General features: G+C 43.4%; 1 protein-coding gene across 2 annotated transcripts in view; it reads left to right on the top strand.

Moving 5' to 3' along the window:
* Nucleotides 1–23,342, top strand: part of sacs (sacsin molecular chaperone) — a 117,884-nt gene that overhangs the window by 15,258 nt on the left and 79,284 nt on the right. The window contains exon 2 of one of the 2 annotated variants that reach the window (XM_063054191.1): nt 11,925–12,283. In XM_063054191.1, the coding sequence (XP_062910261.1) occupies nt 12,261–12,283 (23 nt within the window). In that variant the 5' untranslated portion in view covers nt 11,925–12,260. Of the gene's footprint in view, nt 1–11,924; nt 12,284–12,865; nt 12,889–23,342 lie in introns of those variants that run through there. The other variant, XM_063054194.1, reaches the window with a different exon arrangement.

Raw genomic sequence — 23,342 nt, 5'->3', positions numbered from 1 at the left:
GAAATAATGTATGTACAGTGTAGTCAGGAAGATTAAGCCGAAACCAATTTGTGGAAAAAATTCGGCACGTATACGCTTGTGCACACAGAAGCCCGCGCAGGGCTTCATGGTCATGGTAACACACATCAAAGTTGCTGGTGAACGCAGCAGGCCAGGCAGCATCTCTAGGAAGAGGTACAGTTGACTTTTCAGGCCGAGACCCTTCATCAGGACTAACTGAAGGAAGAGTGAGTAAGAGATTTGAAAGTTAGAAGGGGAGATCCAAAATGATAGGAGAAGTCCCTCTGAATATACCCCTTGCCCATCCTCTGGGTTCCCCCCCCCCCCCGTCTTTCTTCCCGGACCTCCTGTACCATGATCCTCTTGTATCCCTTTTGCCTATCACCTGTCCAGCTCTTGGCTCCATCCCTCCCCCTCCTGTCTTCTCCTATCATTTTGGATCTCCCCCTCCCCCTCCCACTTTCAAATCTCTTACTCACGCTTCCTTCAGTTAGTCCTGACGAAGGGTCTCGGCCTGAAACGTCGACTGTACCTCTTCCTAGAGATGCTGCCTGGCCTGCTGCGTTCACCAGCAACTTTGATGTGTGTTGCTTGAATTTCCAGCATCTGCAGAATTCCTGTTGTTCATGGTCATGGTAGTCTTTCTCGGGGTAAATGCAAGTGTCCCGGGATTTGACTGCTACTTTTGCCCCTTATTTGGGAGTGAGAAAGTTGGCAACCCTAACTGTAAAAGACATATTGAGGTGAGTTTAACCCTACTTGAACCCCCCCCCCCCCACCAGTCAGCCGGTCCACAAGAATATTGTCAATATTAAACCGGTCCGTGGTGCAAATAAGGGTGGGGACCCCTGTTCTATGCAGTGCAGCTAGATGAAACAAGAATTCTGCCACTAGGTTGCTGTAGACCAACATAGCTTGTCTTCAATGGCCTTACTAGTTTACAGGTTACCACTTCTGCAGAAGGCAGGAGGATTATGATCTATGTTGTGTGATCCCTTCAGGGAAGTAAATGACCTAAAAGTGTATGTGATGGAAACGTTTGTGACTGATGATCTTGCAGAAATAAGAGTGATGTTGAATGGCGGATGGGAATAAGAAGTGCATAGACAGGATGTGATGCCACATCTACAAAGTAAATTACTGAATTGAGTAACATGGGTGTAGCCTTAAGAGGACATTTTGTGGGAGTAAAAGTCATGTGTATGTTAGGTGCTTCCTCATTTGATGAGAAATGGAAATCTCTTGTAGTGACGACTCCAAGAACATGGAAGCAGATTTCTGCTGCTTGTGTCTGAGCTAGCTTCTAGCTATGCTGTCACCAACAAACATCTTTCAAACATTCCTAGGAAATATGATATATGGATGTTCAGCAAGGAATTACTGAATTTTGCAGCAAGCTTTAGTCCATTCTTTTGCTTCCCTCGTGTTGCTGAGTCAACTCCTGATTCCATCAGTTGGCTTGTTCCCAATAACTGGAGCTGAATTTGAGGTATGGCAATTATCCTCAAACCTGCAATGTTTAATTGATCAGGAAATCCAGATCGTGAAGTTCATGCATTCTTAATGATTTTAAGAACAGCTGCCGAAGTATTTGGGCTGCCTTCCTTGGGACAAAGCTGCCTGCTTGTTTGGCATCAATCAACAATGCGAAGCAGCCACTCTCTCCACTGTTGGTGCACAGAGTTGAAGTGGGCAGATTCTGAAGGGAGGTTAAAAAATGGACAAAATGTCTGGGGCTGGGACCTCTGCTGTAGGGACTGTGATGAGATGTTTGTTCCCTGAGTGAAAAGTGGTCACCTGAGAAAGGTATTTAAGAAATGAAGGGAACTGTACAATAGGAAATTATCTAAATTGAAGAATCTGGACATGGAAGTTTTTGCTTGTTTTATTGCAGTTGAGCACCAGGTATTAAGGGTGTAGAATGATTGAAAATTTCAGTTCATTCCACACAGGACTATAAGAACACCTCCAAGTCCATTTATTCTACTTTGAGTTTATTCCAGACATGTGTGTTGCCTAACTGCACTGAAAATGTATTGAATTATAAACTATTTATAGTTGGCATGAATGGCATGCTGTTGTGCTGTATATTTCTGTAAAGGCCAGGGGTGCCAAATCTAAGATGAAACTAGCCCAAATCTCTTTGAGGTCAATAGATTTGTAGATGTTAATAACAACAAGGGGTATGAGGTTAAAATAGGAGGATGGCATTGAGGTAAAAGAACCGAATAGTGGAGCAGGGGTGACGGGATAAAGGACTTTCTTCTGTTTCTGCCGCCAAAAGAAATGAAAATTGTTCTTTCAGCCACCACTCATCTGAAACACTATTCTGTTGTTCAGGTTTATTCTGTTTTTCTAACCCATGGCACAAGACTGCTTCACTAGTTTTATCCAATGAAGTTATTAGGGTTCTTCTGTTAAAAGACATATCACATGCAGATACTTGTGTTCTTTCTTATGCAATGATTGGATGGAAAATTTTAGTTCAAAGGCATAAAACGTATAGAAATGTGAAATATAACCAGAAATTTCTGGAAATTCTCAGCAGGTCAGGCAGTGTCTATGGAGAGGGAAATGGCATTAATTTTGTAGGTTGCGGACCACGCTACCTGATGTGCTGAGTGTTTTCCAGTATTCTCTGTTTTAATTTCAGAAAGTTTTGGTCTTCCTGTTCTATCTACTGAAGAAATACTGTGTGCTTACTGACAAAATAACTATTGAGTAATGTTGGGGAGATTGTCATTTGTTTACGACAACCAAGGAGCTTGGAAAAATTTAGACAATCAAGCATACAGATATTCGTAATTATAAACGGCAGATATTTGTTATCTATAAAGCAAAACTCGTGGCTAGGGTCTGTTCAGAATGGTACAGACTTAATTCCACTCATTCAAAAACTTAACATGTTGAGCTGGCCAAAGGCAATTTTGAAAGGTTGAAGAACTGTCAATTATGCGGAATACTATCAAGCCCATTACTTCTGCAGGCAGATTGACATAATTAATTTGTGAAAATCTGTGATCTAATATTCTGAGAATACCATGTGGTATTCTAGATCTAGGCTCCTGGAGCTCTTTTCTACTGTGGCAGTGTGCATGTGTATGTGTGAAATTTCCAGAAGATACTGAAGTAGGGATGTCTCCAAGGAAATTCGCAGTCTCAGTGCAAAAGTTTGTGCTGGTGTTCCTTTACCCCCGAAATCTCAGTTGAAAGATGGTTGCTTCCTTGTGACAAGCGATCTTTGACCCAAAATGTTAATTCTGTTTCTCATCTTACAGATGCAGCCTGATCTATCTGGTAGTGAAAAAAGGCTCACAGACTTCTGATTGTGTTCAGATTGACATTTTAGCAATAAAAATTGTGTCTCTTTGCTACTAAAAGCTTGAACTAGCATAGAGACATAGAGTCAGAAGTACACAGTATAGAACCAGCTCCTTCAACTCATCCTGACCAATATGCTCCATCCAAGCTAGACTCATTTGCCAGTGTTTGGCTCAGAACCTTCTAAACCTTTCCAATTCCATGTACCTCTCCAATTTCTTAAAGGTTGATACCATACCTATCTTGACCACTACCCCGGCAGTTGATTACACAAGGATATCACCCTTTCTATGTTTAAAAAAAAATGAAGTTGCTCCTCAAGTTCCTCTTAAATCTTTCCTCTCTCACGTTAAACCCATGCTTTCCAATTCTTGATTCTCATATTCTGGAGAAATACTGAGTCCATTCACCCTTTGCTGCTTTATCTATCTCTACAAGATCACCTCTCAGTCTCTTATGCTCTGAGGTTTATCCAATCTCTCCCTATAACCAGGGGTGCAGTGCTGCCGGATCTCATTGGAGCACTGCTCCGGCACCTCTGTTATATAAAAAAGAGTCAAAATAAACAAGCTGCCAATTTAACAGTGGCCGCATATTAAATGGAGGGAATTTTACAGAAGTGGGAGTTGGGGAGAGGGGGTCGTGGCTGGTGGGGAAAATACCACTAATAACATTAGGATATTTGATTGTTTTTGGTGAAATCCTGGAGCTGTGACTGTTTTGTGAAATTCCTCCTCGCTCAACCCGTTCTCCCAGCATACCCTGCTGTAGCCTCCCGCCATTTCACAGATCCTCAGTCTCTCTCCAGCACTCGTTGTTTGAGCATTGTTCCCTAAACAATACAGTATAACAACTATTCACATAGCATTTACATTGTTTTAGGTATTACAAGTAATCTAGAGATGATTTAAAGTATACAGGAGGATGTGCGTAGGTTATATGCAAATACTATGCCATTTTATATAAGGAACCTGAGCATCCGCAGAGTTTGGTATCCACAGGGGTCCTGGAACCAATCCCCTGCAGATACCGAGGGACGACTGTACAAAAGTGTGAGCACTTTTCCGCTCTTTACAATGGGTACCAGGACTGTATGTTCACGGCAAACATCCTTGAACAGTTCTCAAACTTCTAAACCTCAAAGTATGTATAAATCCCTGCTAAATGAAATGTGTGTCCTTGATAAAGATAATTGGCCTGCTGAAATACCGCCTAATTATGGAGAAGCTGCAATGTCATCTCTCTGTAAGAGGTTTAAGCTTTCTTCTTCCTCTGTAATAAATGCCTTAAGAGATTATGTGGAGGATTGTGGACGCCGCATCCCCCAAGATTTACGCCCATTACTGAGCTGTTCACAAGTTATTCCTATTAGTACTGCTGAGTGTGAGAGAGGATTCAGTCACATGAGCTTGATAAGAACAACACAATGCTCAAGAATTCTCATAGATCATGTATCAGCACTTATGTTTGTTAAACTGCACGGACCTCCTCTAGTTTAGTGGAATCCTGAGCCGTATGTCGCATCGTGGCTGCGGTACCACAGATCAGCAGATGACACCAGGACAGGAGTTGCTTCAGACCCCGAACACATATTACACCTGACCCTTTGTGGAAATTATTGTGAAACTTCTCAATTGTGGCATTTGGTAAGTAAGTAATTACTTTTAAATTGGTAAAATACATGATTACCCTCTTTTTCTTTACTTGATAATTATATTTTATGATAATTAGTGAGTGCAACAGTGCAATACTTTGTTACATTATTAAATTAAGTATTGTATGTTTTATTGTAGTGATAGACTATAAACTTGTTGATGACTTAACTATCACTATATTTCTGTGGAGCTCTGGAATTCATATATTTCTTTCATCTTGGTTTAGTGCTTTACATTACAAGAAGTCCTATTCATATATATATATGTCACACCCAATTTGTGTACCTGCTCATTACATGAATGGGGCAAGGAAGTTGCCCAGTACTCAAAATGAGCAGGTACACAAATTGGGTGTGACATATATATGGAGAGGATATAGGAAATTGCAAGCATTTTGTCAGCTCCGGCACCTAAAAAAAAAAGTTTGCACTGCACCCCTGCCTATAACCCAGTCCCTCAAGTCCAGCCAGCATCCTTGTAAATCATTTCTGTGCTCTTTCCAGTTTAATCACATCTTTCCTACAGCAGGGTGACCAGTACCGAACAGAGTACTCCAAGTGTGGTCTCACCAGCATCCTGTAGAACTGCACCATGACCTCCCGACTATTATACGCAATGTGCTGACTGATGAAGGCCAATATGCCAAAAGCTGCCCTCACCATTCTGTCTACCTGCGACTCTACTTCCAGTGAGCTGTGTACTTACTCCCTGTTCTACAACACCCAAGGGCCCTGCTGTTCACTGTGAAAGCAGTGCCTGGATTTGACTTCCCAAAATGCAATACACTGCACATATTTGACATTCCTTGGCCCACTTACTGAGCTGATCAAGATCTCCCTGTAATTTTTGATAATTTTCTTCATCGTCCACTGTACCACCTATTTTAGAGGCATTTGCAATCTTACTGACTATGCCTTTAACATTCTTATCCTAATTGTTGATATAGATGACAAACAACAATAGGCCCAGCTCCAATCACTGAAGCTCGCTATTACTCTCAGGCCTCCAGTCCTTCCACCATCTTCATCTGCTGTCTACCATCAAGCTGATTGTGTATCCAATTAGCCAGCTCTCCCTGGATAGTACGTGATCTAATCTTTTGGAGCAGTGTACCATGAAGCTTATCAAAGGCCTGATTGAAGTCCATGTAAACCACATCTACCACCTTGTCCTTGTCAACTTTCTTGGTCACCACATCATAAACTCAATCAAATTCGTAAGACATAATCTCCCATGCACAAAATTTTGCTGACTACCCCTAATCTATCTCTGTCTAATCATCTCCAGTAACTTGACTACCACTGATGTTAGGCTTAATCCCTTGGGATTAATAAAGTACATCTATTTATCTATAGTTTTCAGGTTTTTCTTTGTTGCCCTTAATTATTGGCAGAATCAGAATCAGAATCGGGTTTATTATCACTGACATACAGCATGTGGTGAAATTTATTGTTTTGCAGCAGCATACTGTGCAATATATAAAAAAATGACTAAAGGTATAATAAGAAATATACAGTATAAAAATAAATGCATAGTGCACAAAGACAGCAAAACAGTGAAGTAGTGTTCAATTCTGATGGTGGAGGGGAAGAAGCTGTTCCTAAATCATTACAAGTGTGCTCCTGTACCTCCTCTCTGATGGTAGTAATAAGAAGGGGGCATGTCCTGCGTGACATCATTATGTGCCATGTTGTATGACATCAGCCATCATAGTCTATAACCATGATTGTTCTTGGTAAATTTTTCTACATAAGTGATTTGCCATTGCCTTCTTCTGGCCTGTGCCTTTACAAGATGGGTGACCCTAGCATTATCAATACTCTCCACAGATTGTCAGCTTGGTGTCAATGGTCACGTAACCAGGTTGTATGATATGCAGCAGCTCCTCATACAACCATCCACCACCTACATCCAAAGCTTCATGTCCTTGATTGCTCGGGTGGGGTGGGGTTGTGGGGCTAAGCAGACGTTACACTTTGCCCTAGGGAGACATGCAAGCTAGAGGAGGGAAGGAGTGCCTTACACCTCCTTTGGTAGAGACGTATCTCCATCATGCCACCCTGCATGGTGGTGGTCCTTAATGATCGATTCTGCCTTTTTAAGGATCACACTTTAAAGAGGTCCTCAGTGCTGGGGAGGCTAGTGCTCATGATGGAGCTGGCTGAGGTTATAGCTCTCTGTAGCTTTTTTTGCTCCTGTGCAATGTTAAAAGGAAGACACAAACATTTGCTACCCTCCAGTCTACAGGCACTTCACTTGTGGCTAACAATGGTGCAGATAACTCAGCCAGTGCTCCCAAAGTGTTCTTGGATATACCTGGTCAGGTCCTGGAGATTTGTCTACCTTTATACCTTCTAAGACATTCAACACTCTCTACAGTAATGCAGATTATCCCCAAGACCTCCACGTTTACTTTTTCTAGCTCCGAAGTCGTCTTGTCTTTCTCCATGGTTGAAACACAAGAGGAATACTCATTAAAGACTTCACTCATCTCCTGCAGCTCTACAGAAGGTGACCCTTTTGGTCTTTGACTGGCCCTAATTTCTCAGTTATTCCTTTTCCCTTAATATACATAAAAACACTTGGATTTTCCTTAATCTTTCCTGCTAAAACTATCTCATGCTCCCGTTCTGCTCTCCTGATTTCCTTGCTTACAGTCCTGTATCCCTTGTACTCCTCCAGGGATTTGCTTGATCCCAACTGCTGTAACTGACCCAGGAGGCTTTCTCTTCCCCGGCATTGGCCTCGATATCCCTCGTCATCCTGGGTTCCCTACTCCTACACTCGATAACAGGAATAATTAGACCTTCAGCTCTCATTATTTCATCCTTTAAACGTCTCCCACACGTCTGTGGTCCATTTGACCACAAGCAACCTTTTCCAACCAAACTTGGCATGCTGCTGTCCTGTACAGTTAAAATTTCCCTTGCTTCAATTATAAAACTAATAGGACTATCATCACTGGTCCGAGAAATCTCCCCTAATATCACCACAGACACTTGACCCACCCTGTTACCCAAAAATAGGCTCAACTTGTAGGGCACTATGTACAGTATATATTGCCTTAGCAAATGTTCCTGAATGCATTTAATAAATTCCACCCCATGTAAGCCATTAACGGTACACCAGTCCCAGTTGATGTTAAGAAAGTTAAAAATCCCTGACTAGGACACCGCTTATCCTTACAACTCTGCACAATCTCTGCATATTTGTTCTTCCAATTCCAATTCTGCGTAGGGTTCGCGGTGACGCCGTACCTACGGTGTCGAATTGACGCAGAAGTATAAATCAGCCTTTATCCTTACAACTCTGCACAATCCCTGCGTATTTGTTCTTCCAATTCCCACTAACTATTTGGGGGCCTATAGTACAATCCTAACAATGTGGTCATCTTTTATTTCTCAGCTCCTCCCATTAAACCTCACAGGATGATCCTTCAGTAATTCCATCTCTGATCTCTGCTGTGGCATTCCCCTTAATTGAAAGTGCAACTTGCTCGCCTCTCTTTCCTCCACATCCATCCCTAAAGTACCTGTACCCCAGCACATTAAGCTACAGTATTGTCCCCCCTTGGCCATGTTTCCATAGAGTCTATAATGTCCTAGTAACATGTAATGGCTATAATGTCCAAGCCCCAGGTTCATTGGCCATGCCTCTCAGACAGTTTGCATTAAAATAAATGCAATTTAATCCAATAGGCTTTCTTTGCTCCTTGCCATGCTCCTGCATGTTGTGCCTAGTCAGTTTACTGTCACTGACTTTTGCACCACTTTCCAGCCTCTCATTTGCTTCCCTATGCCTAGGATTCCACCCCCCCCCCCCACTAATCTAATCTAAACCCACTGTAGTGGTGCTTACCAGGATATTGGTCCCCATCCAGTTCAGGTGAAAATTGTCCTTCTTGTACAGATCACCCCTGCAATAGAACAGAACTATAGGTCCGAAAATTCGATTCCACCCCACCCCCCACACCAAGTTTTAAGCCACATGTTCTTTTGACACACCCTTGGGGTTTTGCTTTTTAACTTCTTCCCTAGCTCACAAGACATAGCAGCCCATCGAGTCACCGATCCCACTTAACCGCATACACCTGCCTTCTCACCATATCCTTTGATGCTCTGAATGATCAGGAAACTATCAACTTCTGTGTTAAATATACCCACGGACTTGACCTCCACCGCAGTCTGTGGCAGAGCATTCCACAGATTCACTGCTCTCTGGCTGAAAAAAATTCTCTTTACCCCTGTACTAAAAGGTCACCCCTCAATTTTGAGGCTGTGCCCTTGAGTTCTGAGTACCCCATCAGAGGAAACACCTTCTCCACATCTACCCTATCTAGTCCTTTCAACATTCAGTAGTTTTCAGTGAGATCCCCCCGCATTCTTCTAAATTCCAGTGAGCACAGGCCCAAAGTTGTCAAATGCTCCTCATATGTTAACCCTTTCATTCCTGGAATCATCCTTGTGAACCTCCTCTGGACTCTCTCCGATGACAACACATCCTTTCTGAGACATGGGGCCCAAACTGTTGACAATACTCCAAGTGCAACCTGACTACTGTCTTATAAAGCCTCAGCATTATCTTCTTGCTTTTATATTCTATTCCCCTTGAAATAAGTGCCAACATTGCGTTTGCCTTCTTCACCACAGACTCGACCTGTAAATTTACCTTCTGGGAGCTTCCAATTTTCACTGCACAGGATCTCTTCCATTTTGTCGATGTTCTGGCTGCTCACTGCCCCCCTCCCCCAAGGGAATGTTCTGTGGCTGATCCATGACACCAGGGAGGCAACATACCATTTCGGAGTCACTTCTGAGATATAGAATCTCCTGTTCACACCCACAACCCCCATCCCCACCTGTTGAGACCCCAATCACTTGAATCCTGAGCACAAAAGATTCTGCAGATGCTGGGGATCCAGAGTAATACCCATAAAATGGTGGACGAACTCAGCAGGAGATGCAGCATTTATGGAGAGGAATAAACAGTTGATGTTTTGGACTGACGTATCTTGATTTGGCTGTTAGGATTGCATGACTATTAAAGTGCAAATGGAATATCTGCCAGTTATCTTACCCTTTCTATCAAAACCAATTTCTTCTACTGGAAACATAATTTTTATTCTATTAAAGCTGCCGTAGAGATTAGACACATAGTACACCTACAATATCATGGAAGTTCCTTACTAGTGTTGAATCCCAGCTCATAGCAGAACTTTAGTACCTGTTTTCAGGATGTTGTCCTGCAACAATGAATCAAGTGAGGATCTGTAGGAATTGCATTGGAGCCACTCTTAGAAAGTGATCTGGGTTAAATTCATAGTTTCGACAGAGATAATCGATAATTAATGTTAAACTGTGGTAAATAAAATACAATAGAAATTCAGTTTGTTAAACTTTCAAGTGTGTTCCAATAGTTTTGACTGACTTTATCAATGCTAAATTACAGATTTGAGTGTCAATTTAATATGCTGATTTTTGAGCTAACTCCTAAAATGTAATTTGTTTACATGTTTACATGTTACTTAGATCATGAGATTTGATTTAGCATTAACGGGGTGGCACAGTAATGTAGTAGTCTCCTTGTTTTATAGCGCCAGCTGTAAGATCGGAGGTTCAGTTCCCACTGCTGACCGTAAGGAGTTTGTATGTGGGTTTTGTTCGGGTGCCCTGGATTCCTCCCATATTCCAGAAACATTGGGTTAGGTTTGGTCAGTTGTGGGCTCGCTATGACGGTGGTGTAAGTGTGTGGAGCTGCCCAGCACAATCATTGCTGATTTAATTTGATTTGATGCAAATGACGCATTTCATTATTTTGATGTTTATGAGACAAATAAAGCTAATCTTTAACAGTTATTTGTCGGCTCTTTAGATATATTTGCCCATTTTATTTTGGAATCTCCATAAAATTAAAGTACATTTAGAGTGCCATAAATTTGAAGCAGCTAGGTTGTGATTGTGTACTGTTTTGTGATTTTAGTTACAGATTTCCCAGTGCTTGAATGCAAATTTCTTTCTTCCCCAATACCCCCCTCCCTCCACTACATATTTACTCTTCGCAATAATGGGTAATAGCACGTGGATTTCTTGGTTGCAATTTTTAACTTGTTAATGCAACACCAGTGGTAATATCAGTGTTTTCCCCATTGTAGATCATTGATTATGAATTTAAGAACCTTATTAGGCACTGTGTACTCAGCATGAAATGATTTGTTTTTTTTAGTTTTAAGTTGATTCAGCAGGTAATTCATTTGTGGATAAACTACAACATACAATAACATTTTATAAGGTCACTAAAGTTTTACCTTTTTCCAGAATTTCTCTGTTACTTCCAGGAATTAAAGATCTGTCTTGAAAACACTGCTGACAGGACCCTAGAGGGGAAAACAATGGGGGAAAATAATATTCAATTAGGAAAATATTAGGTAAGGATAATGGTTAGTGGAGCATTCATTTGGATCAGGAAGAGTACCTTTACTGGTGGAAGATGCATGTTGTGGCATGAATGTGTGATTTGGACAGTTTGAAGCAGAAAGTTATAAAATGAAATATCTAAGGTCTAGTATTTTAAACTCTGATAATCATTCCCCTTTCAAAAGAAATTGATGAAGGCAGTTCTGAGGTTTATTTTTCAAGGAAAGTTTAATAAAATCGCAGTATCACACTGGAAACCGCTGATATTGAACTATCATGATTTAAAGGATATGGAGATCTGTCAGTTTAAACGCGGAAGGTGGAACATTGGGCCCATGGAACAATAGTTTCGGTTCGGCCCCTGGAGACTACAAGTACCAGCATGCAAAGTGCAGGCGCTGAGCAATAATTTCCCCAGCGGAGTCGAATCCGAGCAATTTATAATTGGTAACACATTCAGATGTGCTGAATCCGTAACTGTAGCAGGAAGTGACTGACCCTTGACTCTAATTATTTCCTCTTTATTCTCTTTCAGGGGAGATGGATCAGTGCGGGGAACGAATCTTCGAAGTAAAAACCCAAATATAAGTTTCATTTAAAACAAATGAGAAACGGGAAAGCAGACCCGAAAGTTCTTGTGATTTCGCGGAAAAAATATCTTCGCGAGGAAGGAGAAAGAGCAAACTGTAATCGACCAGGCAAATGGTTCGCACGAGCAGAGTTTTTCTTGGACTTTGAAAAGGCAGGATCAGCGAAAGGTTCGGGACATAACGGTACTTCTGAATGGCTGAGTCTGCCGGCCCTTTCCGAGTTGCAACGAATCGAATGCATGAGTTGTCCAGGCTGCTGGCGGCAAAACTAGAGGGAAGCAATGGAAAATCGGCTGGGAGGCAGGTACTGACACTGCGCACACTTCAAAGCTCTGCTCTATTAATTTCATAATGAAACGCGGACCGAACGCCGGCCAGTTTCATTAATGAAAATGACCGGCTTTCTCCAGGAATGATAGCGGGAAGTGTGTACGTTGGGGTGTTTGAGGAAGATGTTGACGGTTTCTAGGGGTGGTGGTGGGGGGGGGGGGGGTGCTTGCGTGTACGATCCATACGGCGTTTTGTGTTTAGTGAAAATTAAAATACCGAAGTTCACAATTTAGGGAACGCTCAGCGACTCGGCATGTGTGGAGAAGGGACTTGCAGCGGAGAAACAGGCCCTTTTGACAGAGTTAGCATTTCTGATCAATGACTGTCGGGAATGTGAAAATTCAGAGAATACGTGGGTGTGGAGAGCTGCCAACTGGAATGGTGTTGAGTGGGAACACTGTATTGTTGAAATGCTCTGCCTTACCCTTGCACTGATCTTCATTGAAAACGTCGTGAAGACTGAGTACAGAAGGCGGTATTCTTGCTTGTTCCCTTGTCAGAGATATCTCACCCTGAGAAGCAAATAACCAACGTGGAGCTGAAAGATATCCAAGAAAAATGTTTCAACAGCATGAAGTGGTGAGAGAACAGAGACCATGGGTATAAGGTCAAGTTTTAGTATTTTTGGTGATGCATGGGGAATTGTGACAGCAACTGGAGGGCCACCAGTGCTGATTGAGGACTAAACTGAGATATCTTGGAAAGAAAGCTCCCATTTTGAAAAGGAAGAGAATAGATTGAGTGTAATTAGCCTTTTCGCCTTGGAGCGTTGGAGGTTGAGAGGTGACCTGATAGAGGTGTAGAAGATGCTGAGAGGCATTGATCATGTGGATAGCCTGAGGCTTTTTCCTAGGGCTGAAAAGGCTAATATGAGGGGGCATAGTTTTAAGGTGCTTGGAAATTGGTACTGAGGGGATATTAGAGGTAAGTTTTTCACACAGAGAGTGGTGGGTGTGTGGAATGCACTTCCGGTGGTGGTGGTGGAAGTGGATACAATGGGGTCTTTTAAGAGCCTCTTAGATGGGTACATGGAGCTTAGAAAAATAGAGGGCTATATGCTAGGGAAATTCTAGGCAGTTTCTAGAGTGGTTACATGGTCGGCACAACATTGTGGGCCGAAGGGCCTGTAATGTTCTGTTAATCCCTATGTTCTATGTTTTCATGGGTGGTAGCGTTGTACAGCATGAAAACAGACCACCTGACCAACTTCTCTTCAACAATCAATAGGCAGCTTGTGTATTAGTTCCGTGTCCCAGCCTTCAATGCCAATGTGATTTAGACACTTCTTGAGTGCCTTCAGTGACCCAGCCTCACCACGCTCTCAGGCCGCGTATTCCCGGTACTACCATTCTCTGGAAGAGCTACACTCCCCCACCACCACCATATTCCCTTGAAATCTAAATCTGTGTTCCCTTGTCTTATCTGCTTCTGACACGGGGGAAATTTTCCTGCATATACCCTCTCTATCCCCCTCATGGATGTATATACCTCAATCATGTCTTCTCATTACATCCTCTCCTCCAGGGAGAACGAACCTAGTTTTGTCTGTCTGCCCTCATAATGAATTGCTTTATTCTAGGCAACATCATGATGACTCTCCTTTGCACCCTTTCCAGTGTTATCACATCCTTCCTATAGCATGGTGTCTAGAAATGCATGCAGTGCTTAAGCTGGTGTCATGCCAAGGATTTACAAAGTTGGAGCATAATCTTCTATTTTCAGACCCCTGACTAATAAAAGTAGTATTGTTTGTGCCTTCCCAACTATATTGTCTACCTATGTTGCAGCCTGCAGGGGTCAGTGAACTTGTACTCCTGTTCTGCTGCAGCTCAAGGCTATCACTCCACTGCCAACAACCTCATAGTTCCCACACCCCGCACTTTCCGTTTCTACCTCCTACCCAAGATCCACAAACCTGCCTGTCCAGGTAGACCCATTGTCTGAGCTTTCTCCTGCATTACTGAACTCATATCTGCATGCCTCGACACTGTTTTATCCCCCCCCTTGTTCAATCCCTTCCTACCTATGTTTGTGACACTTCTCACACTCTGGATTTTTTCAATGATTTTAAGTTCCTGGCCCCCACCGCCTTATTTTCACCATGGATGTCCAGTCCCTATGTACCTCCATCCCCCATCAGGAAGGTCTCAAAGCTCTCCGCTTCTTTTTGGATTCCAGACCTAACCAGTTCCCCTCTACCACCACTCTCCTCCACCTAGCAGAATTAGTCCTTACTCTTAATAATTTCCCCTTTGGCTCCTCCCACTTCCTCCATGGATACGGGTAGCCATGGGTACCCGTATGGGTCCCAGCTATGCCTGCCTTTTTGTTGGCTTTGTGAAACAATCCATGTTCCAAGCCTATACTGGCATCCGTCCCCCACTTTTCCTTCGCTACATCGACGACTGCATTGGCGCTGCTTCCTGCATGCATGCTGAGCGTGTTGACTTCATTAACTTTGCCTACAACTTTCACCCTGCGCTCAAATTTACCTGGTCCATTTCCGACACCTCCCTCCCCTTTCTTGATCTTTCTGTCTCTATCTCTGGAGACAGCTTATCTACTGATGTCTACTATAAGCCTACGGACTCTCACAGCTACCTGGACTATTCCTCTTCCCACCCTGTCTCTTGCAAAAATGCCATCCCCTTCTCGCAATTCCTCCGCCTCCGCCGCATCTGCTTTCAGGATGAAGCCTTTCATTCCAGGACAAAGGAGATGTCTTCCTTTTTTAAAGAAAGGGGCTTCCATTCCTCCACCATCTACTCTGCTCTCAAACACATCTCTCCCATTTCACATACATCTGCTCTCTCCCCATCCTCCCGCCATCCCACTAGGAATAGGGTTCCCCTTGTCCTCACCTACCACCCCAGCAGCCTCCGGGTCCAACATATAATTCTCTGTAACTTCCGGCATCTCCAATGGGATCCCACCACCAAGCACTTCTTTCCCTCCTCCCCTCTTTCTGCTTTCAGCAGGGATCGCTCCCTACGCGACTTCCTTCCATTCCATTCGTTCCATTCGTCCCTCCCATCCCTCCCCACTGATCTCCCTCCTGGCACTTATCCTTGTAAGTGGAACAAGTGCTAAACATGCCCTTACACTTCCTCCCTCACCACCTTTCAGGGCCCCAGACAGTCCTTCTAGGTGAGGCGACACTTCACCTGTGAGTCGGCTGCTGTGATATGCTGCGCCCGGTGCTCCCGGTGCGGCCTTCTGTATATTGGCGAGACCTGACGCAGGCTGGGAGACCTTTCGCTGAATACCTACGCAATGTCCACCAGAGAAAGCGGGATCTCCCACTGGCCACGCATTTTAATTCCATGTCCCATTCCCATTCTGATATATGTCTATCCACGGCCTCCTCTACTGTAAAGATGAAGCCACACTCAGGTTGGAGGAACAACACCTTATATTCCATCTGGGTAGCCTCCAACCTGATGGCATGAACATTGACCTCTAACTTCCATTAATGCCCCTCCTCCCATTCTTAACCCATCATTCATTCATTCATTCATTCATTTATTTATTTATTTATTTATTTATTTCCTCCCTCCTTTTTTTCCTCTCTTTTTTCTCTCTGCCCCTCTCACTATAACTCCTTCCCTCTCTCCATCTTCCTCTGGCGCTCCCCTCCCCCTTTCTTTCTCCCTAGGCCTCCCGTCCCATGATCCTCTTCCTTCTCCAGCCTTGTATCCCTTTTGCCTATCAACTTCCCAGCTCTTAGCTTTATCCCTCCCCCTCTTGTCTTCTTCTATCATTTTGGATCTCCCCATCCCCTTCTCACTTTCAAATCTCTTACTATCTCTTCTTTCAGTTAGTCCTGATGAAGGGTCTTGGCCTGAAATGTCGACTGTGCTTCTTCCTATGGATGCTGCCTGGCCAGCTGCGTTCCAACAACATTTTGTGTGTGTTGCTTGAATTTCCAGCATCTGCAGATTTCCTCGTGTCAAGGCCATGTTCCACACTTTCAACAACTCCTCAAGTATTTGTGTATCCATTAACCTACTGTTCTTGCAGCCCATGCTCCCATCTAACTCATTCACATAAATTAATGGAGCAGAGTGCCAGTGTTATCCTTGTGTGACACCACCAGTCACAGGCATGCAGTCACAAAAACAACCATCTACCATCACCCACTGCCTCCTATTGCAAACCCATTTCTGGATCCAGTTAGTCAAATTGCCCTGGATCCCGTAGGCCCAGCTCTTTGAACCAGTCTCCCATGTGAGACTTTATCAAAGTTTTTACTGAAGTCCATGTAAGTCACATCGACTCCCCTAGCCTCATCAATACAGTCTTGTTACCTCTAAAGAATTCAACTGATTTGGTCAGTCAGAATCTGTCCTTGTCAACGTTTCTGTCTCTGATTAGTCCCCACCTTCCCAAGTGATCATTAATCCTCTCCCAACAGAGTGTTGTTCAGTGTCATGCTTATGACTAGTGTCAGCCTGGTAACTATTGACCTATAGTCTTTTCCTGCTGCCTTTTATTGAAAAGCAGGATCACATTTGTCATTCTCCAGTCATCTTGTATCTCACTTGTGTTCAGCAAAGATTTAAAAATCTCAGCCAAAGTACCTGCATTCTCTTCTGCTGCATCCCATAGCAGCCTGGAATAATTCCTATGTGATCCTGGGGCAGGTGTGACCTGAACAAAAAGGACAGATTGCACTTGAATCCGAGGCGGGCCAGTATGCTGGTGGGGAGGTTTAAACTAGATTTGCAGGGGGGTGGGAACCAAAGTGAAGAGGCAGAGGGTGGGGAGGTTGGAGCACAAGTAGAGACAGCTTGTAAGGTGTTTGTGAGGAAGGATAGGCAGATGTTAGAGCAAAGATGCACTCAGCCAGATGGTTTGAGATGTGTCTATTTTAATTCAAGGAGTATCATAAACAAGGTGGATGAACTGAGAGAATGGAACAACATGTGGAACTATGACTTTGTGGCCATTACAGAGACTTGGATGTCTCAGGGGCAGGAATGGCTGCTGAGTGCGCCAGGCTTTAGAAGTTTCAAAAGAACGGAGAAGGAGGCAAAAGAGATGGGGGCGTGGCATTGCTAATTAGGGATAGTGTCACGGCGGCAGAAAAGGAGGAAGTCATGGAGGGATGGTTTACTGAGTCAGTTTGGGTGGAAGTCAGAAACAGGAAAGGAGCAATAACTCTACTGGATGCTTTTTATAGACCCCCCAATAGTTACAGGGATATCGAGGAGCAGATAGGGCAGATTCTGGAATGGTGCAATAATAATAGGATTGTTGTGATGGGAAATTTTGACTTTCCTAATATTGACTGGCATCTCCTTTGCACAAGGGGTTTGGATAGGGTGGGGTTTGGATAGGGTAGAGTTTGTTAGCTATGTTTGGGAAGGTTTCCTGGTGCAATATGTAGATAAACCAACTAGAGGAGAGGCTATACTTGATCTGGTATTGGGAAATGAACCTGGTCAGGTATTAGATCGCTCGGTGGGAGAGCATTTTGGTGGTAGTGACCACAACTCCATCTCCTTCACCATAGCGCTGGAAAGGGATAAGAGCAGACAATTTGGGAAAACATTTAATTGGGGTAGGGGGAAATATGAAGCTATTAGGCAGGAACTTGGGAGCAAATGTTCTCAGGGAAATGCACGGCAGAAATGTGGAAAATGTTCAGGGAACATTTACAGGGAGTTCTGCATAGTTATGTTCCATTGAGGCATGGAAAGGATGGTGGGGGTTAAAGAACCATGGTGTACAAAGGACGTAGAAAATCTGATTAAGAAGAAAGGAAAAGCTTACGAAAGGTTCAAGAAACTAGGTACTGTTAGAGCTCTAGAAAATTACAAGGTTGCTAGGAAGGAGCTTAAGAATGGAATTAGGACAGCCAGAAGGGGCCATGAGAAGGCCTTGGTGAGCAGAATTAAGGAAAACCCCAAGGCATTCTACAAGTATGTGAAGAGCAAGAGGATGAGCCATGTGAGAATAGCACCAATCAGGTGCGATAGTGAAAACGTATGCATGGAATCAGAGGAGGTACTTAATGAATACTTTGCTTCAGTATTCACAGGGACAAAGACCTTGGCAATTGTGGGAATGACTTACAGCGGAGTGAAATGCTTGAGCATATAGACATTAAGAAAGAGGATTTGCTGGAGCTTTTGAAAAGCATTAAGTTGGATAAGTCACCAGGACCGGTTGAGATGTACCCCAGGCTACTGTGGGAAGTGAGAGAGAAGATTGTTGCGCCTCTTGCGATGATCTTTGTGTCATCAATAGGGACGGGAGAAGTACTGGAGGATTGGAAGGTTGCAAATGTTGTTCCCTTGTTCAAGAAAGGGAGTAGAGATAACCCAGGAAATTATAGACCAGTGAGTCTGACTTCAGTGGTGGGCAAGTTGTTCGAGAAGATCCTGAGAAGCAGGATTTATGAGCATTTGGAGAGACATAATCTGATTAGGGACAGTCAGCATGCCTTTGTCAAGGGCAGGTCATGCCTTACGAGCCTGATTGAATCCTTTGAGGATGTAACAAAGCACATTGAAGGTAGAGAAGTGGGTGTAGTGTATATGGATATCAGTAAGGCATTTGATAAGCTTCTCCATGCAAGGCTCCTTCGAAAGTAAGGAGGAACAGGATCCAAGGAGACCTTGCTTTGTGGATCCAGAATTGGCTTGCCCACAGAAGGCAAAGGGTGGTTGTAGATGGTTCGTATTCTGTATGGAGGTCGGTGACCAGTGGTGTTCCGCAGGGGTCTGTTCTGGGACTCCTCCTCTTTGTGATTTTATAAATGACCTGCATGAAGAAGTAGAAGGGTGGTTATTAAGTTTGCTGATGACACAAAGGTTGGGGGTGTTGTGGATAGTCTGGAGGGTTGTCAGGGGTTTCAGTGGTACATCGATAGAATGTAGAACTGGGCTGTGAAGTGGCAGATGGACTTCAATCCAGCTAAATGTGAAGTCATTCATTTTGGTAGGTCAAATTTGAAGACAGAATATAATAGACCATAAGACATAGGAGCAGAATTAGGACACTTGGCCCATCGAGTCTGCTCTGTTGTTCAATCATGGCTGATCCTTTTTCTCTATCTCCTCCCTAACCTCAGTTCCCGGCCTTCTCCCTGTAACCTTTGATGCCATATCCAATCAAGAACTTATCAATCTCTGCCTTAAGTACACCTGACCTGGCTTCCAGAGTTGCATGTGGCAACAAATTCCACAGATTCACCACCCTTTGACTAAAGAAATTTCTCTGCATTGCTGTTTTGAAAAGGCGCCCATCTATCCTGAGGCTGTGCCCTCTTGTCCTGGGCTCTCCCGCCATGGGAAACATCTTTTTCACATCTACTCTGTCCAGGTCTTTCAACGTTTGAAAGGTTTCAATGAGATACCCCCCTCATCCGTCTGAATTTTAGTGAGTACAGACTCAGAGCCATCAAATGTTCCTCATATGCTCCTGGAATAATCCTTGTGAACCTCCTCTGGACCCTCTCCAATGCCAGCACATCTTTTCTAAGACGAGAGGCCCAAAGCTGTTAGAAAACTCAAGGTGAGGCCTCACTAGTGCCTTATAAAGCCTCAGCATCACATCCTTGCTCTTGTGTTCTAGACCTCATGAAGTGAATGCTAACATTGCATTTGCCTTCCTCACCACTGACTCAATGTGCAAGTTAACCTTCAGGGTGTTCTGCACAAGGACTCCCAAGTTCCTCTGCATCTCAGATTCCTGGATTTTCTTCTTGTTTAGAAAATAGTTCACGCGTTTATTTCTACTACCAAATTGCATGACCATGCATTTTCCAACATTGTATTTCATTTGCCACTTTCTTGCCCATTCTCCTAATCTGTCTAAGACCTTCTGCATCCTAACTGTTTCCTCAACACTACCTGCCCCTCCAGCACCCTTTGTATCATCTACAAACTTGGCAACAAAGCCATTTACTCCATCACCTAATTCACTTATAAACAGTATAAAAAGAAGTGGTCCTAACACCGACCCCTGCGGAACACCACTTGTCACTGGCAGCCAACCAGAAAAGGATCCTTTTATTCCCACTCGTTGCCTCCTAACAATCATCCAATGCTCTAACCATGTTAGTAACTTTCCTGTAATATCATGGGCTTTTAACTTGATAGGCAGCCTCACGTGTGGCACCTTGTTAAAGGTCTTCTGAAAGTCCAAATATACAACATCCACTGCATCACCTTTATCCTACTTGTAATCTCCTCAAATTATTCCAACAGGTTTGTCAGACAGGGTTTTCCCCAAAGGAAACCATGCTGACTTTGTAACGTCTTGTCCTGTGTCACCAAGTACTCCATCACCTCATCCTTAACAATTGACTCTAACATCTTCCCAACCACTGAGGTCAGGCTAACTGGTCTATAATTTCCTTTCTGCTGCCTTCCTCCTTTCTTAACGAGTGGAGTAACATTTGCAATTTTCAGGTCTTCTGGCACCATGCCAAAGTACAATGATTTTTGAAAGATCATTTGTAATGCCACCACAATCTCTAACGCTACCTCTTTCAGAACCCTAAGTTGTATTTCTTCTGGTCTGAGTGACTTACGTACCTTTAGGTCTTTCAGCTTTTTGAGCACCTTCTCTCTTGTAACTGTAACTGCACCCACTTCTCTTCCTTCACACTGCAAATTCAGACACACTGCTAGTGTCTTCCACGATGAAGACTGATATAAAATACACATTTAGTTCATCAGCCATCTCCTTGTCCCCTGTCATTATTTCTCCTGCCTCATTTTCTAGCGGTACTTTATCCACTCTCATTTCTCTTTTATTTTTAACGTACTTGAAAAAAGCTTTCACTATCCACTTTGATATTATTTGCTAGCTTGCTTTCATATTTGATCTTTTCCCTTCTAATGATTTTTTTTTAGTTGCTCTCTGTAGGTTTTTAAAAAACTTCCCAATCCTCTATCTTCCCACTAATTTTTGTTTTGTTATATGCCCTTTCTTTTGCTTTTACAATAGCTTTGACTTCCCTTGTCAGCCATGGTTGTACTATTTTACCATTTGAGTGTTTCTTCCTTTTTGGAATACTTGCGTCCTGCACCTTGCTCATTTTTCCCAGAAATGCTCATCTTTGCTGCTCTGCTGACATCCCTGCCAGCAGCTGCTTCCAATTTACTTTGGCCAACTTCTCCCTCATATCCTTACTCCACTGAAATACTGCTACATCAGACTTTACTTTCTCCCTATCAAATTTCAAGTTGAACACAATCATATTGTGATCCCTGGTTCCTAATGGTTCTTTTACCTTAAGCTCCCTAATTGCCTCCGGTTCATTACATAACACCCAATCCAGTATAGCTGATCCTCCAGTAGGCTGAATGAAAAACTGCTTTAAAAAGCTATCTCTTAGGTATTCAACAAACTCACTCCCTTGAGATCCATTACCAATGGATCCTTGATTTTCCCAATCGACCTGCATGTTGACATCTCCCATGACTAGCATAACATTGCCCTTTTGACACACCTTTTCTACTTCCTCTTGTAACCTATGGTCCACCTCCCAGCCACTGTTGGGAGGCTTGTATATAACTACCATCAACATCCTTTTACCCTTCCAGTTTCTTAACTCAACCCACGAGGATTCAACATCTTCTGATCCTGTGTCACATCTTTCCACTGATTTGATGCCATTCTTTACCAGTAGAACCACACCAGCCCCTCTGCCTACCTTCCTATCCCACTGATGTAATGTGTAACCCTGGACATTCAGCTCTCAACTACAACCATCCTTCAGCCACGATTCAGTAATGGCCACAACATCATGCCTGGCAATCTGCAATATTGCAACAAGATCGTCCACCTTATTTCTTATACTACATGCATTTAGATACAACACATGGAGTACTGTATTTGCTATCCTTTCTGATTCTGCATTCCTAAAATTAATGGTAAGACTCTTGGCAGCGTGGAGGATCTGAGAGATCTTGGGGTCCTTGTCCATAGGGCACTCAAAGCTGCTGCATAGGTTGACAATGTTGTTAAGAAGGTGTACGGTGTATCAGCATTCATCAACCGTGGGACTGAGTTCAAGAGCCGTGAAGTAATATAAGACCTTGATCAGACCTTGCTTGGAGTACTGTGTTCAGTTCTGATCACCTCACTACAGGAAGGATGTGGATACTATAGAGAGAGTGCAGAGGAGATTTACAAGGATGTTGCCTGGATTGGAAGGCATACTTTATGAAAATAGGTTGAGTTAGCTTGGCCTTTTCTCCTTGGAGCAAAGGAGGAGAGGTGACCTGATAGAGCTGTATAAGATGATGAGGGGCATTGATCGTGTGGATAGCCAGAGGCTTTTTCCCGGGGCTGAAATAGCTAACATGAGGGGGCATAGTTTTAAGGTGCTTGGAAATAGGTACCGAGGGGATGTCGGGGGTAAGTTTTTCACACAGACAGTGGTGGGTGCGTGAAATGCACTGCCAGCGGTGTTGGTGGAAGTGGATACAAGGTCTCTTAAGGCCCTCATAGATGAGTACTCGGAGCTTAGTAAAATAGAGGGCTATGCACTAGGGAAATTCTAGGCAGTTTCTAGAGTAGGTTACATGGTCGGCACAACATTGCAGGCTGAAGGACCTGTAATGTGCTGTAGATTTCTATGTTGTATTACTCTGCTTTTAACCCTGCTAAAGCATCTACGCTCACTCAGTGGCCACTTTATTAGGTACACCTGTGTACCTACTCATTAATGCAAATATCTAATGAGCCAATCATGTGGCAACAACTTAATGCACAAAAGCATGCGGATGTGGTCAAAAGGTTCAGTTATTGTTCAGACCAAACATTCGAATGTGGAAGAAATACGCTGTAAGTGACTTTGACTGTGGAATGATTGTTGGTGCCAGATGAGGTGGTTGGAATATCTCAGAAATTGCTAATCTCCTGGGATCTTCACATAACAGTCTCTAAAGTTTACAGAAAATTGTGCAAAAGGAAACATCCAGTGAGTGGCAGTTCTGTGGGCGAAGATGAGAGAGGTCAGAGGAGAATTGCCAGATTGGTTCAAGCTGACAATAAGGCAACAATAACTCAAA

Source organism: Mobula hypostoma, chromosome 7 (genome assembly GCF_963921235.1).
Source record: "Mobula hypostoma chromosome 7, sMobHyp1.1, whole genome shotgun sequence".
NCBI lineage: Eukaryota > Metazoa > Chordata > Chondrichthyes > Myliobatiformes > Myliobatidae > Mobula > Mobula hypostoma.
Note: the sequence above shows the minus strand (reverse complement) of the source record. Positions and strands in the feature narration are given on the sequence as shown.